Genomic DNA, 16,207 nt, shown 5'->3' with positions numbered 1-16,207 from the left:
CATAAGCCAATCTATAGGCGCTTTATTTTCATCGTGGCAGCACAGGGTACTGCACACAAAGCCCATCTTGAATGCTGAACGTTGTTCAACGAATGTCACGGCTTGCGCCAGAATAGTTCGCAGGCTGACGACTCTCGCTGCGTCATTCGCGCAACACTCATAAGCACCTCATTTGAATACTCGTTTACATATAAAAAAGGCGGCAGTCGTGCGAGGCCACCATAATGGTGCTCGTAAGTGGTTTCCGAGAGGAATTAGGCATTCGCTGACCCGCACTGTCCAGATTCTCTCCGTACAGACACTCTCGGAAATTGCTTTAGTTCACCGTACCTGTAGTTCGTGCAGGCGGGTTCGCCGAGATCGTTTGGTTGCCGTTCCGGCTGCTTGAATTTTTCGTACCGCGTAGTCCGCATTCAGTCTTTCGCAGCGTTATTCAACGTTGCCTCAATTTATGCAAGTCTCGCAGCCCGTTTTGCATCCGGAAGGCTTTGGTTAATGTATCATAATGACGGTTTTCAAGACCCCCGACATTTATAGATGTTGCATCATCTTCTCGCACTCGAGAATGCCTCAGTTGTTACGTTCCGAAAGTGTTGTAACAATTTTAGGACTTCCTTTATTTGTTGCAGTAAGGCACATTGCATGTCACTCCTTCTTTACAGGAAAATGCTCCCCGCGTAACGTTTTTCCGCCCTATAATACACTCAGAAAGCACACTTTTTATCTCTTCATACGTTTTCGATTGTCTTTGCAACCTTTCCCGCCTTCACTAAGCTTAAAATAATAAAGCGGTAGCAATCGTGGTTTATCTGACTGAATTTTGTTCTGAATTTCTTTCTCCGAGTTTATACTTGAATGTTATCAGTATTACCTAGTACATAATCTGGACTTATGAAAAGACCTGCGGGCTGCTGTTATCATCGCGCATGACGCCCAAACGACCGATTGAAATATCACTTGCAACAAGCTATGATTATCAGATGCGTCATTATATTAACGATGATGCGCTATATTTAATTGCAGAACTTAGCATTTATGTCGTGAAGAAAAGACTGCAAAAGTGCGCTATGACAACAATCGCATCAGCGGAGCGGAGTTTGAAAAGCCAAAACGTGCCCTCTTACATGTGCGGCGAGTACAGTGACCTAGCAGTAAATTTGTAGGAGCCAGAGAAAAAAAAACAGAAAACTTAGAAGAAAAAATAACTTATCCACAACTGCAACAGATATTTACACTACACTATTATGCATATATAGTGCCACACTGGGCGACAGACATACAACAAAGGCTTATATAAACAACGCTTCAGCTTGATGCATGCTTGAAAGCCACTGTCTACCGACGAGTGCTGCATTAGGCCCTGACACTCAGCCACACTCATCGATCACGGGGACTTTCTGTCTATAGGAAACGTAGATTTGTATTTTGGGGGTGGGTGTATACGTGTGATGCACGAGCTAAGTGAAGCCTTTGACAATCCATAAAAACATTAAAAGGCAATATATATATATAGATATATATATATAGAAAGAAGGGTATATCTAAGGGCTCGTTCTTCCGTGTTTTTACACAATATTAATGAGATCTAACAGACAATAATGCCCAGGAAAGTATAGGGGAAGATATTAGACCAAATTGTAATGTAAATATGAAGAAAAGTGGGTGAATAGATAACTTGCCGTGGGCAGGATCTGAATCTGCGACCTTCGAATGACGCGTTCGATGCTTTACCACTCAGCTACCACGACCGCTATCCCCCCAGACACTTTATAGGGTTTAAATGTAAATTAAACGCGGGAGTGTCAGTCAGCGCCACCAGTAGCCATGGCAGCGATTGTGGCACACTATTTTGAGCCTGTTTGGCGTCACGTAGCACGTGAAGTTACAAGTGAGCAGCTGACCAATAGTCCGTCGTATACAACAAAGTTATCTTTTCACCCACTTTTCTTCATATTGTCACGATGAGTCACAAGTACTGGGGAGATTTGTTAAACCACCGGGTCGCAATCTCTAGGACGATGCGTCAGTCGTGGCTGGCTCTCGAGCAGAGAAGAAGCACGCGATCTTCTTTTTCCTCCAGATTGACAGCCGCTCTTGCTGTCGACCCACTACGTGCTGGTGGCATTATCCCCCCTTCCGAAAAGAAAAAAAAACCAAGTCCCAGAAAGAGGAAATAAAAGTACATAGCATCACCGCGATGCTACTACATAGGCACGTGAAAAAGAAATTGGAAATTTGGATAAAGTGAAAGCAAAATTGAAGAGCATGCCAATATAAGAAACGTCAATGAACGAGAGAGCAAGTTAACACAAATAAACAAAAAACACAAAGAATGCTGTACGGTAAAGGAAAAGTTACGAGCAACGCGCAATAAATGGTTTCATGCGCAACACATGAACGACGTCCGGCCTCAGTCGTGTCCTGCTCCGTGCATGGGGTGTTGAGTCCGGAACCACTTCGTAGTTCACGTCACTGACGCGGCGTAACACTTTATATGGGCCAAAGTACCGGCTCAGTAACTTTTCACTAAGGCCACGGCGGCGGACGGGCGTCCACACCCAAACTTGATCTCCGGGGTTGTAAAACACTTCTCTGTGGCGGGTGTTATAGCGTCGTGCGTCTGCCTGCTGTTGCTGGCCGATGTGCAGTCGCGCGAGTTGCCGGGCTTCCTCAGCCCACTCTGCGAATTCTTCGGCGTCAGTTGCCAACTCGTCTTCGTCTTGACACGGTAGCATAGAGTCTAGCATGGTCTGCACTTCGCGGCCGTAGAGAAGCCGAAATGGCGTGAATCGCGTGTTCTCTTGCACGGCGGTATTATACGCGAAGGTCACGTAAGGTAAGATCCGGTCCCATGTTTTGTGCTGTACGTCGATGTACATTGAGATCATGTCTGCGAGGGACTTATTCAGTCGCTCGGTAAGTCCGTTGGTTTGCGGGTGGTACGCAGTTGTCCTTCGGTGTCTGGTGTTGCTCAGTTTGAAAACTTCGTCCGTAAGCTGCGCCGTGAATGCCGTCCCTCTGTCCGTTATTACACTGGAAGGAGCACCGTGTCGTAACACGATGTGGCGCATGAAAAATTGTGCTACCTCAGAAGCCGTGGCTCGTGGGATCGCCTGCGTCTCAGCGTAGCGTGTCAAATAGTCGGTCGCGACGATCACCCATTTGTTGCTGTCCGCAGACAGGGGAAATGGCCCGAGAATGTCCATGCCGACTTGGTCGAACGGCGTGCAGGGTGCTTCGATGGGCTGAAGCAAACCGGCTGGTTTAACAGATGATTGCTTTCGGCGCTGACATTCCCGACAGCTCTTTACGTACTTTTTGACGCTTGCTGAAAGTCCTGGCCAATAGTACCTCTCACTCACTCTAACAAGTGTCCTTGAGTAGCCCAGATGACCGGATGTGGGTTCGTCATGGCAAGCGAAGAGGACGTCGTCTCGCATGTCTCGAGGAACCACCAGGAGGTAAGCACGGCTGTTCTAACGAGCGTTCTTCTTGTACAGCACACCGTCTCGCAGGCAGAATGACGTCAACGAGCGGGATAAATGACGTGGTATCATTGCGCCCTGACCTTCTAAATGATCAATGATTGAACGAATCTCTGCGTCATCTTGCTGCCGTTTGCTCAAGTCTGATGCACTAACGGCACCTAGGAAGCCTTCGTCTTCCTCTGCTTCCTGACTGACGACATGAAGGGGTGCGCGTGACAGAGTGTCAGCGTCTTCATGCTTACGGCCGGACTTATGGACGATGGTGACATCAAATTCCTGCAGCCGCAAGCTCATCCGTGCTAGCCGTCCTAAAGGGTCACGCAGGCTTGCCAACCAACAGAGCGCGTGATGGTCCGTCACTATCTTGAAGGGACGACCATAAAGGTACGGGCGAAACTTTGTGATTGCCCACACGACTGCGAGGCACTCTTTCTCCGTAGTGGAATAATTCGCCTCGGCACGAGATAGAGAGCGGCTGGCGTAGGCTATGACTCTTTCGGCGTCCTCTTGACGCTGAACGAGCACTGCACCGAGCCCAATGTTACTAGCGTCGGTATGGACCTCCGTGTCGGCATCACCATCGAAATGAGCGAGAACGGGCGCTGATTGCATGCGCTGTCGCAGCTCATCAAAAGCTGCTTGTTGCTCGTTTTCCCAGCCAAACGGCGTGTCGTCCCTTGTGAGACGAGTCAGAGGTTCTGCTATCTGTGAAAAGCCATGAATGAACCGGCGATAGTAGGCACACAAACCAAGGAAGCGCCGGACGGCTTTCTTATCGACAGGAGCTTGCAATTCGGCAACAGCGGCAAGCTTGTCCGGATCGGGACGGATTCCTTCGGCGCCAACTACATGTCCAAGAAATTTTAGTTCTTTATAACCGAAGTGGCACTTCTGTGGCTTTAGTGTGAGGTCCGCTGATCGGATAGCCTCCAGCACGCTGCGCAGGCGGTGAAGGTGCTGCTCGAACGTGGTAGAGAAGACCACCACATCATCAAGGTAGACAAGACAAATCTGCCACTTGAGCCCTGTGAGGACAGTGTCCATCATTCGCTGAAAAGTTGCCGGCGCTGAACACAAGCCAAAAGGGAGCACTCGAAATTGGTATAGGCCGTCTGGAGCCACGAAGGCTGTTTTCTCATGGTCTCGCTGATCTACCTCGATTTGCCAATACCCGCTTTTGAGATCGAGAGAAGTGAAATAATGGGCACGACGAAGTCTATCCAGCGAATCGTCGATACGTGGTAACGGATACACATCCTTTTTGGTCACGTTGTTAAGCTTTCGGTAGTCGACACAGAAGCGTAGCGACCCGTTCTTCTTTTTGACAAGAACGACCGGAGATGACCACGGGCTGTTAGATGGTTCAATAACGCCATTGCCAAGCATCTCGCGGACTTGCGTACGTATCGCTTCAGGTTCTTTAGCCGACACGCGGTAGGGGTTCTGGTGTATCGGGCGTGCGTCCTCGTACGTGATGATCCTGTGTTGAGTGATAGACGTCTGGCGGATCTTTGAGCAACTTGCGAAGCAATACCTGAACTCGAACAAGAGCGCTCGTAGCGCAGTCTGGTTATCGGTGGACAGATCAGTATTGATGTCAATATTACTCATTGACGTGTCGGTGGTATCCACTAGTTCTGACGTGAGGCAGTTGGTGACGTTTGCTACTTCGTGGGCAAACGCTATCGAAGGGCCACGGAACAGATGTCGATGCTCGTTGCTAATGTTAGTTACGAGCAATTCAGATCGGCCATCACGAAGGTGTATTACACTTCTAGCTACACAAATGCCTTGCTGCAGGAGGTGTTCTAAATTTGTCTCGGCCACCACATCGCCATCGCCCAAACCACGGCATGTTACGTCGACTAGAACACTTGCTCGTGGAGGAAGCGTCACGCTCTGTTCAGAAATACGGAGTACGTCGACACGCCTTCCGTCATCCTGCACGTTGATTGCTCGCTGGGCTGAGAACGTGACGCGGCGCTCTTGCAGATCAATGATAGCTCCATTTTCCTGTAGAAAGTCAACTCCCAGGATGACGTCACGGCAACATTCGCGTAGAACGAGGCAGCTTGCTACGAATGTATACCCTTGGATCTGTATTCTAGTTGTGCAGGCACCCAGCGGAGTAACGACGTGGCCACCAGCTGTCCGAATCTGCGAGTTGTGCCACGGCATGATGACTTTCTTCAGCTTCGTTGTCAGTTTCCCGCTCAGTATGGAATAGTCGGCGCCGGTGTCCACTAACTCATTAACTGCACAACCATCAATTGTCACTGCTATGTCGAGTGAAAGTCGGCCATCTTTTGCAGCAGTATGTGATGTCGAACCGGTTTCTGTACGGTTCTGCGTTGATAGGAGGTCTTCAGCACTTCAACGTTCAGCGACCCCGCCCCCAGAGGTCACTTGGGCTAGTTTTCCCGGCGTGGGCTGGGAGATCGTGTGGTAGAATACCACTGGCGCGTTGATGAAAATCGCCTCGGTGATGGCGAGCGCGACTGGCGCCCGGCAGACGGTGGTGCATGCTGCTGGACGAGGTAGTTTTCGATTTCGCGCGGTCTCTGGCCGTAACGGGGTGGCGGTGAGTACGCAGAGAAGCCGCGAAGCCCAAGACGGCGATATGGGCACTGGCGGTACAAGTGATCAGCTTCTCCACAGTGAAAGCACAGAGGCCGGCGATCAGGTGTGCGCCAAACATCAGACTACCGAGGAGATGTGCGCCGATCGTTGATGTACTGAACTGGTGGCACCAAACGATGGGCGACAGGAGCGCCAGGGACAAAGGGCAAAAGCGGTGGCGTGTACGTGCCTTCGTAGTACGGTTATGTGCTGTGCTGACTGGAGTGCAACAGCAGGAACAGGATGGACGAGTAATGGTGGCGATGCAGCAGGGCGTTTCAAGGCTTCCGCATAGGTTGTCTCACGGCGGTATTCAGCAGGAGCTGGTGCACCTGTATCAGGAGGCAAGGTGTTCCGGAGGGCCTGGTGCAGCTCATCCTTGATCACAGTTGCAATTAAGCTAACCGTAGGATGAGGTGTTACACCAGCCTTTTGCAACTCTTCACGTACTATATCACGGATGAGTTCACGTAGACGGTCGTTGCTGGTTCTAGTGGCGGTGAAAATGTCGGCAGTAGACATGCCACTGACTTGCCTGTCGTATTGGTTGGATCGCTGCTGCAGCATTTTTTCCATTGTCAAGGCATCGGACAAGAACTCCGCGACCGTCTTCGGAGGGCTGCGCACGAGGCCGGCAAAAAGCTGGTCCTTGACACCACGCATCAAGTGACACAACTTCTTGTCCTCCGTCATTCTTGAATCGGCGCGTCGGAAGACGCGCGTCATGTCTTCGACGTACGTGGTCACAGTTTCGTTCGGCAACTGGACGTGGGCCAGAATACCTCGTTCAGCTCGTTCTTGGCGATCAGCACTGGCATATGTCTGCAAAAGTCTACGAGAGAATTGGGGCCACGTCGTCAGCTGCTCCTCTCGGTTTTGATACCACGTACGTGCCCCGTCTTCGAGATAGAAATAGACACGACCAAGTTTTGCCGCGTCGTCCCACTGATTCAAGGTGGCTACACGCTCGAAGTCCGCCAACCAGTCCTCGACGTCCTCGTGCTCCGTGCCAAGGAACGTCGCCGGTGCCCGTGGGCTTTCCAACGTATAGCGGTTCGACGTCGTGCTTCCCGTGCCTGTTGACGAGGTTTGCACCGAAGCGCTGGTCATGTTTGTCGACGTGGTTGGAGCAGTATCGTCAATTTCCGGAGGCAATCCCCCGATTCGGCGGCTGGTCCGATGCACGGGAGTATTGATTGGCACTGGACTCGCATCACGGCTTCCTGGGGGAGTCTGCAGCATCCGTGAGACTACCCAGCACCTCCACCAGTTTGTCACGATGAGTCACAAGTACTGGGGGGATTTATTAAACCACCGGGTCGCAATCTCTAGGACGATGCATCAGTCCTGGCTGGCTCTCGAGCAGAGAAGAAGCACGCGATCTTCTTTTTCCTCCAGATTGAGAGCCGCTCTTGCTGTCGACCTACTACGTGCTGGTGGCAATATTTACATTACAATTTGGTCTAATATCTTCACCTATGCTTTGTTTGGCATTATTGTCTGTTAGATCTCATTAATATTGTGTAAAAACACGGAAGAACGAGCCCTTAGGTATACACTTCTTTCCTTATTCATTAACGAGGGTCTTGTACTGGCAGATTTAGTGCCTTTAGGTTGTATACGAGGGACTATTGGTCAGCTGCCCACACGTAACAAGTTCACGTGCTACGTGACGCCAAAGAGGCTCAAAAGTGTGCCACAATCGCCGCCATGGCTACTGGTGGCGCTGACTGACACTCCCGCGTTTAATTCACATATAAACCCTATAAAGTGGCTGAGGGGATAGCTGTCGTGGTAGCTCAGTGGTAGAGCATCGAACGCGTCATTCGAAGGTCGCAGGTTCGGATCATGCCCACGGCAAGTTAGCTTTTCACCCACTTTTCTTTATAATCACATTACAATTTGGTCTAATATCTTCCCCTATACTTTCATTGGCATTATTGTCTGTGAGATCTCATTATATTGTTATAGCCATTATATATATATATATATATATATATATATATATATATATATATATATATATATATATATATATATATATATATATATATATATATAAATTTATATATATATATATATCAAGTACAGCTGGACTTTCAGCAAGTGCTTTTAACCATGGCTGGATGGTAGCCTGGATGATGTGACAGACCGACAGATAGAAAGAGACAAAATTTCTGCCGGCAAGTATTTTACGAAAAAACCATCGTCTTTTAAAAACGTGCTTGCCGTTGGGCTAAGTTTTATTTATTCATGTAGCTAACACTGCCGACTTTTATTCCAAGTCGTCGGCAAGAGTGGTTACATATATACACATTTGTTAATATTACATTTTACAATGCAATAAAACGACAGAAAGTACTTATAACAAAAACACTGTGTCAAGGAAAAAAATATACAAGAGTTCTAACTTAGAAACATTGAAAACATAAGTCAGTATGAGACTTTTTTTCCTTTTTGCACAGAATGAGCCAATTATGCCTAAAAAAAGACGCACGAGTGACTGCTACACCGAAACAATGAGCAAAAAAGAGCGAAATGACAAAATGACAATGAATAAAATAAAATGTGCCCACAAAGTTCTATACAATCGAGCTAGCCCTTAACATAGCAAAGCAATTCAACTCAGACACAGAAGAAATTAGATGCAGTGCCAATAATAATAATACTAATAATGATAATAATAATAGTAATATAATAATAATAATAATAATAATAATAATAATAATAATAATAATAATAATAATAATAATAATAATAATAATAATAATAATAATAATAATAATAATAACAATAATAATAATAATAATAACTACAACAAATAAATCAAATGATGACTGGCAGATTCGCTATCAGTTTCATGAATAAAAAAGATAGTTGAGGATAATGCAGCTTCATCGGCCAGCGCGTTCGAACTACGTCCTGTTTGAGAAAAGGATGAATTTTCGAAAGTAGTGGCTTTACATGAAAATTCTTGAACTCTTTTGCTATGGTACTACCACATCATTCCTGATTTTGATGCTTCCTTCCTCTTTCAATCCTCGACCCGCAGGTCGCGGAATCAAATCCCGGCTGTGGCGGCTGCATTTCCGATGGAGGCGGAAATGTTGTAGGCCCGTGTGTTCAGATTTGGGTGCACGTTAAAGAACCCCAGGTGGTCGAAATTTCCGGAGCCCTCCACTACGTCGTCTCTCATAATCATATGGTGGTTTTGGGACGTTAAACCCCACAAATCAATCAATCAATCTTTCAATCCTCCTCCTTCAATATTTGATGGTTCAATTTGCCTCTATGTTGTGGTTTCTACAACACAACAGCAATAACCGTCATCTGCGTGAAGGGCTTTTTTTGCTTCGTTGCCTCGCACCCGATACTTTTAGGTGGAGCACGGCGTGCGCTAAAGGGGCAGTATCATTCTTGAGAGAAAGATAACAAGCGCGTAGCTTTTAACCAAAGAAACGCAAGTACGCAGAAGAAATCACTACTATTGTTGCTCGGCAAAAGACGCCCTAAAGGGACGTTTTCATTTTTGTGTCTCTTCAAACCGAACAAAGTGCCTTAGAAGCCCGTGCACGTGTGTATATTGCGTGTGTGCATGTGCATACTGTGTATACACGTGTAGACTGTGTATGTCGTATATGCAGAGAGACAACTTTGTGTTTTGGTCTTGCGAGAGATATTCTCAAGCCAAGTTATAGGGCAGCTGTTACACAAACTCTTTATTCGGAACGAAGCTAACACTGGTCCAGGTTCGTCAAACTTATGTAAAACTTTTTGAGACATAATCTTTATACTAATCGAATGCTAATAGGAGTCTGTTTTTTTTCTTTGGTCGTGAATTTACTCGGCTATTATAGCAACAAAGCTCAATCAGTTCTGTCAGAGCTTACAGCAAAGCTGATTGGGAACTGATGAAGATGTTTCAAAGGCTTGTTCACAACTGGTTGTTTCTCAACTATTCCTACACAGGGCTCATGGTGTGTAACACGATTTTCTCCTTTTCCACCGAGCCATTGTCATCTGAATACATTCATACTCACAAATCCCCCTCCCCCCACCCCCCCCCCCCCCCATTTTTGTTTGCTATGCCATGCATAGCGCGAAAAGACCATTTCTCAGCCCAGCGCTCCCTTCAGGTGAAAATGATAGACATGCGTTTGCCTACTGTAAGTTGAACGCGAAGTCAGCCGTTGTATTTCTGAATAAACGCAAAATCAACTTCACTACCATTCAGCTGTGTCTTTCTTTTCTTTCTCTTTTTATGCACGCAGCAGTGAACCAGGAGTTCGATGTACAAGTGTACGACGAGTTCGTCATCAAAGGCAACACGGGCGTCCTACGCTGCCAGATACCGAGCTTCGTCAAGGAATACGTCTCGGTGACGTCATGGGTGCGGGACGATGGACTCGTCATACACGCCGACACAAATTCAAGTGAGATGATTTTCTCAACTGCGCTGATGAGCCCATTATAATGATTATAAAGTTTCTAAGCTCAGTCCTTAATTATGTGGCCAAACGAAGAGTAGTGAGTGCGTTCACAAATATTTTGGTGAACGTTTTGAGCATAATTGTGTGTGTCTAGGAGATATATTTTCACTTGACTTGCACTGTTCATGAAAAAAAGAAGTTATGTTTAATTGCTTTCGGATAGTCCTAAATCGCCTCGTAATAACTTTTTTTGAGGAGGCGCGTTAGCTCTTATGTGGGTCGCGCGGCTCTCAGAAAAGATTGCAATGGTTACAGAAGAGAGTTGGAGTTGACGCGTCTATTTAAAGAGAGTCATACACACGGCAATTCAGGAGTCTCTAAAAAGAATGAAAGGACTCTTTCTATTTTCTTAGATTGTACTGTACATCACCGGTGACGCAGGTGGTCGCTACACTGTGTTTCCATCTGGTGAGCTACACGTCCGCGAAGTGGACACGAGCACGGACAGCCACCGCAAGTACTATTGCCAGGCCAAGCACAGACTCACGGGAAAAGTCTTTAGGAGCTCTACACTTGCCAGACTAATCATCATTGGTACGTACCCTGTTCAGTGTTTTTGATTCACTAAGTGATCAGACCATGATAACCATGACCTTTTTTGTGTCATGTAAAAACTGGGTTCATTGTATGACAATCCAGCTGGTACATGAATGAAACCCGCAAATTGCCAGAATGCAATCTTTGTTGCAGTGTAGTCCTACTATCTCTAATCAATGTTTCAGAGCGTAGAAGAGGCGGTGATTTGAATCTATGCATAGAAAGGCTTGCAAGAAAGGGATTGTTAACTCTCATATTAAAATATTTATGTTCTTAAGCAAGAAAATTAACCCTGCTTAACCTAACTATCTAACCGAACAAAATTTAGTAGCGAATATGTTTTGTGCGCCATTATTTTTCCGCTGCCGAACTGGCAGCCTAATTTTACCCTCCGATGGTCTGTGTTGCACGGGCTTAAATAATATACCGCTAATACATGCGCTCAGGCAGCGAACAGCTAAAAAATTGGCGGTAAGAATGTAGACCTACGCAAAAGCAAGGTGCCTAGGCAAGCTAACGACCTGTAGACATCGGGGGAACGAGATTGCAAATGAATGCCCCCCCCCCCTCTCTCTCAAACCTCACCTCCGCATGTTCAGTTTTCATCTTTAAGTATGCAGTAGTATAACAAACGTTTGTGTCCCAGCCTAAGCGATGTAATCAGTGTTAAGATGACTTCTAAAACAACGGCTACTCATCATGATCGGCATGACAGTCATCAGTACTTGCCCGTATGGAAATAGCGAGAATATTTTTTTTCGGAAAGGGGGGAAAGGGTTTGGGGTTAAACCAAATTCTATGTATATTCATGCGTGCGTTTGTATGTATTTGCGTAGGTACACGCAAGCAACATTGAAAAACTACAGAAGGGCTTTAAGCCCTTCTGTAGTTTCTGTTTAAGCCCTTTACTGAACGGGGCTTTACTGAACGGGGCTCGACAATTTGTTGCTCGACAGCTGTATAATAGGGTGTGCTATTAATAATCACCTAAATAATGAACCAAATAATCAAAACACTGAAGTTTCCTCGCGCTGGCGCTTCGCATTGCGGTATATATTGAAGAAAAAATAAAGTTTATTAAGCACATAAAATGATACATAAACAGGGCCTCCACATAAAAACACATGGTAGTGCATATTTTAATGTGCTCTTATTACCATCTTTGAAAAACAGAACGAGAAAGACAACTTCGTACAATAATATGGGAGGCTTCAACCTCTTTGAGCCACAATACGATTATGAGAGATGCCGTATAGTCGTGGGCTCCAGACGTTCAGATTACTTGGTCTTCTCTAACGCGCACCTAAATCTAAATACACGGTCCACAAACATTTTCGGCTCCATCGAAAATGCCGCCGCCGCCGGGATTCGATCGCGAGAACTGCAGGGTGGCACTGCAGTGCCATAACCACTAGAACACCGTGTTGGGGCTACAGAATCATGCAGTGAAAGCAGTGTCGTTTGTGTCGTAGTTATGTTGTAAAGCGACAGTATATACGATGGTGATATTGATTTGTTGGTAACTGCAGCGAAATGGTCAATTGTGGCCATTGAGTGATATATCTGTGATGCTGGCACTGACGAATGAATTACGATTATAGGATTGAATATCGCTGCAAAGTGGCCCCAAATCAATCTGCAGGCACAAAATTGAAGCTTTGATTTAGTGTTGACGTAGTAAGCTGTTTAAGATGTTCGTTCTCGCAAAGTTGTGCTGAATGTGCGCCATTTGAGTTTGTACCGAGAACGAGCAAACTCATCCACCCCTCGATAGATCGTTGTTTGCTAGCTATACTCGCTATCGGAGCGCCATGTTTAGCCGGTCTTGTTGTTCACCAAACTTTAATTTGCGGAGCCGCTTTGTGGCACTCTTGTTTACGTGCTGACGAGTTGGAGCCCCGTTTGTTATCTTTATTCCAAACAGTGCAGAAACTAGACGCATCAACGGGTTTAACCACCATTTATTATCGTGCACATTAGTCCTGCAGTATAAATTATTTCCAGGTGCTTTAAAACCAACGCTAAAATGATTTCATAACAAGCACTTAAGCCCAAGGACCCGTAAACCATGCAAACTTTGTACTCACACTCCAGGTTTTTTCCAATAGAAATCAACAATGCGGCGCCAGTAAGTTTCTGATCTCCGTCTTTTCTATTCCTAATGTATTCAAGTTGCTTTCATGACACACTGGGTTAGTCGCTCTACATTATCGCAGCTAAATTAAAGAGAAAGTGGAGGTGAATGACCACTTAGTAATGCAAATAGTTATCGAGAGCATGTCTAACAAAATCTCACTTTACAAACTTATTTTACTCTTGTCATTTTGTTTAAAGCTCTTCTAGCTTATCTACGTCATTTCGCCATGTAGCTCGAAACTACCGCAGCGAGCATCGCGTGCAGGTGATGTTCCCACTCTGTCAAAATTGCTGCCAAAGAAGGAGACGTGGTGTGTAGGCCATACGAAAAAGCGAGATCGTTTGGGGAACATGCATTCGCAACGGAAAAAATAATCATATTATTGTCCGCAAAATAAAAAAAGCGACACCGGTACTGCAAGACAATTTTGTTTTGGTTCACTTGCTCGTCAGTAGCTGCTGATTTGCCTCGTTCGATGTATGCAAAGTTCTGCAGCAGAACTACGCAAATTACCACATTATTTTTGCTCGGACGTTGCGCTCTTTGGTTTCTCTCTTACATTATGCCCAAGGAACTGTGACATACACGCACACGCACACACACACACACACACACACACACACACACACACACACATATATATATATATATATATATATATATATATATATATATATATATATATATATATACGCACTTGGCTGTTACTAACTGGTGCACGAAGAATACAATGCGCATGCGCTTCGACCTGTCGCAATTTTCAGCGACTGTTTATTCAAATCGACCTCCTTAACTATGCTCTCACAAAATCTTTCATGCTGTCATTCATGCTCTGACACGTCAATTTTCGTCTTTCATTTTACGTTCTTCAAGTGTTACAGCATTTAGGACATTTTTCTTTTACAAAAACACTGCGGAGTGAGAAAATTTTATCGGCTTGCAATCGTAAATGAACGAGAGGGTGGTGAGAAAAGAAAATACGTCGAGCTGCGCATACGGGATTCATAAATCATAGGCAGTTCCGCAACTGCTTTTCTCCCGAAGTTAGGTTCTTGACGTATCTTGAAACAGCCCAACATGTGTGCTCCGGCTTTCTAATATTCTGTTACTATTTTTCTTGATGAAAGTAGGTCACACGATAATAAACTTCCTCTTGATTTCATTTTCTAGTGAGCTTCGCATTTTAAGAGCGGTGTGCTTTCCGCATTCCACTGTCCCAGGTATTGATCATCTTAATCATGAACTGGTACCTGCTCACTCTTCTTCAACTTTTGCGCTGCTTCTACAACATGCGCGCCGATTTGTCCGGCATGGAATACAAAAGCTATGACGGGGCAGCCTGTTCCGTGTCCGAAGATTACGTAAAATTACGTTATAACTAATCACTGAACTGAAATCACGTAACATCACGTAATAGCTATAGTAATTAGACATGTTCCTGCTGCAAACGTTGACTTAGCATCCGATTAAGAGTATAACTCAAGAGCATTTTCGCCTTTTACCCGGTATGCAGATGGCCCAACTGTAGCGACATAAATGGTAGCCAAGCACGGCGTACACGTGATTAGTATTCAAAAGAGGCAGACGCTCTTAGTGGTATCTTATAATATTGGAAAGTAAAGTGCGAAAAATAGATTAATAATTGTGGACTGCTTTATCATTGTTTGATGACAAAGCAGCATAGGTGCCGTTTTACCGTGGCTCAATATCTTACGTCATCTTATTGTCAAAATCTTACGAGAGTGCCTTAACGAGTTGCTCGATGGGTTAACGAAGGGAAGCAAACAGATCAGCAACCATACTTGTGTCTGTCGTCTTTCTTACGTCCCGTGGTTGAACTTATTGCTTAGCTACCTCCCTTACTCTTTATCGTTCCTCGCCGTACTCACATTAGTCCATCCTCCCGAGCAGGTAAGCTTAGCCTAATGCTCCTTCCGAGAAATTTTATCACACATTAATAAGAAAAGTGAGAGTGAGAGAGGAAGAGCATAACGCAACCAGATTATACACATGCCGTGATTCGCGGTAATACACTCTCAGCCAGAAGCGGGTCGATGGTATGTCCTATGCAGTGGCATGAGCATGAAAACTACCGACCACAATCTAGTTTTCTCCAGTGTGACCTAATACTTTTTTGAAGCATTCCTATGAGAAAGCCCCAAAATAACTTTCATTTTTCTTCTCACTGCCTGCGTATTATTCAGCATTTTCATAGTCTTTCCTGTGACAGTACCGAGTTTTCGTTGAAAATTAAAGCAAATGCACGCGCCGAAGTTTCTTCCTAAATGTCCCTATAGAAATACTGTCACACGATCATGACGTTTATGAAGGAAGCAGTCGGCGTGTTCAAGACGAAACTGGGCGAACCTGTGCCCGCCAAACGAAAAGTCAGACTACAAGCTACATACCATGCAGAACACAGCGAGCTCAGTGCGTGTTGCCATATTGAAAAGCGTGTCGCGCCATCTGTTGCCAGCTCGTAGAAGCAACCCCCTGCACTGCCACGCGAGCAGACGCTCCGCCAATCAAACGCAAAACCTTACAGCCCGAGTCCGGCTGTAAGCCTGTTCCGCGCTCTTCCTCTCATGAAATTTTGGGCTGATTTCGTGTGAAACATTGAGAAGACCTTCGTCGGCAGTCTGAAATGTCTACATCGCGTGCATTGCAGACTGCGGAAGCAGCTTCATCAGGTACGTACTAACACGAACAATGGAAAGCGTTGCTTTCGACCCTGTCAAACTGCAGCGTGCCTTGGCTGTGGCTAGGCAGAATTTGTGCAGTAAGGTGGCCTCAAAGCAGCGCTAGAATCTCGCTCCAATTTGCGCTCATGCACTACATGTGTTTATCGATTGCCAGTCATGTCGAGCACTCGGAATACACACGCGGTGTGGAAGTGCCAGCGAGAACAAGATTTTAAAATGCTACGATAACGTCGG

General features: G+C 45.8%; 1 protein-coding gene across 1 annotated transcript in view; it reads left to right on the top strand.

The window, feature by feature from the left end:
• The window catches only part of LOC142793076 (cell adhesion molecule Dscam1-like), an 80,453-nt gene that overhangs the window by 18,589 nt on the left and 45,657 nt on the right, over window positions 1-16,207 (top strand). Inside the window, exons 2-3 of the mRNA XM_075885732.1 lie at window positions 10,382-10,540; window positions 10,979-11,131. Of these exons, the coding sequence (XP_075741847.1) occupies window positions 10,382-10,540; window positions 10,979-11,131 (312 nt within the window). The remainder of the gene's footprint in view (window positions 1-10,381; window positions 10,541-10,978; window positions 11,132-16,207) is intronic.

Source organism: Rhipicephalus microplus, chromosome 2 (assembly GCF_043290135.1).
Source record: "Rhipicephalus microplus isolate Deutch F79 chromosome 2, USDA_Rmic, whole genome shotgun sequence".
In the NCBI taxonomy this organism is placed as follows: Eukaryota; Metazoa; Arthropoda; class Arachnida; order Ixodida; family Ixodidae; genus Rhipicephalus; species Rhipicephalus microplus.
The sequence above is the reverse complement of the archived record's forward strand: the minus strand, read 5'-3'. Positions and strand labels throughout refer to the sequence as shown.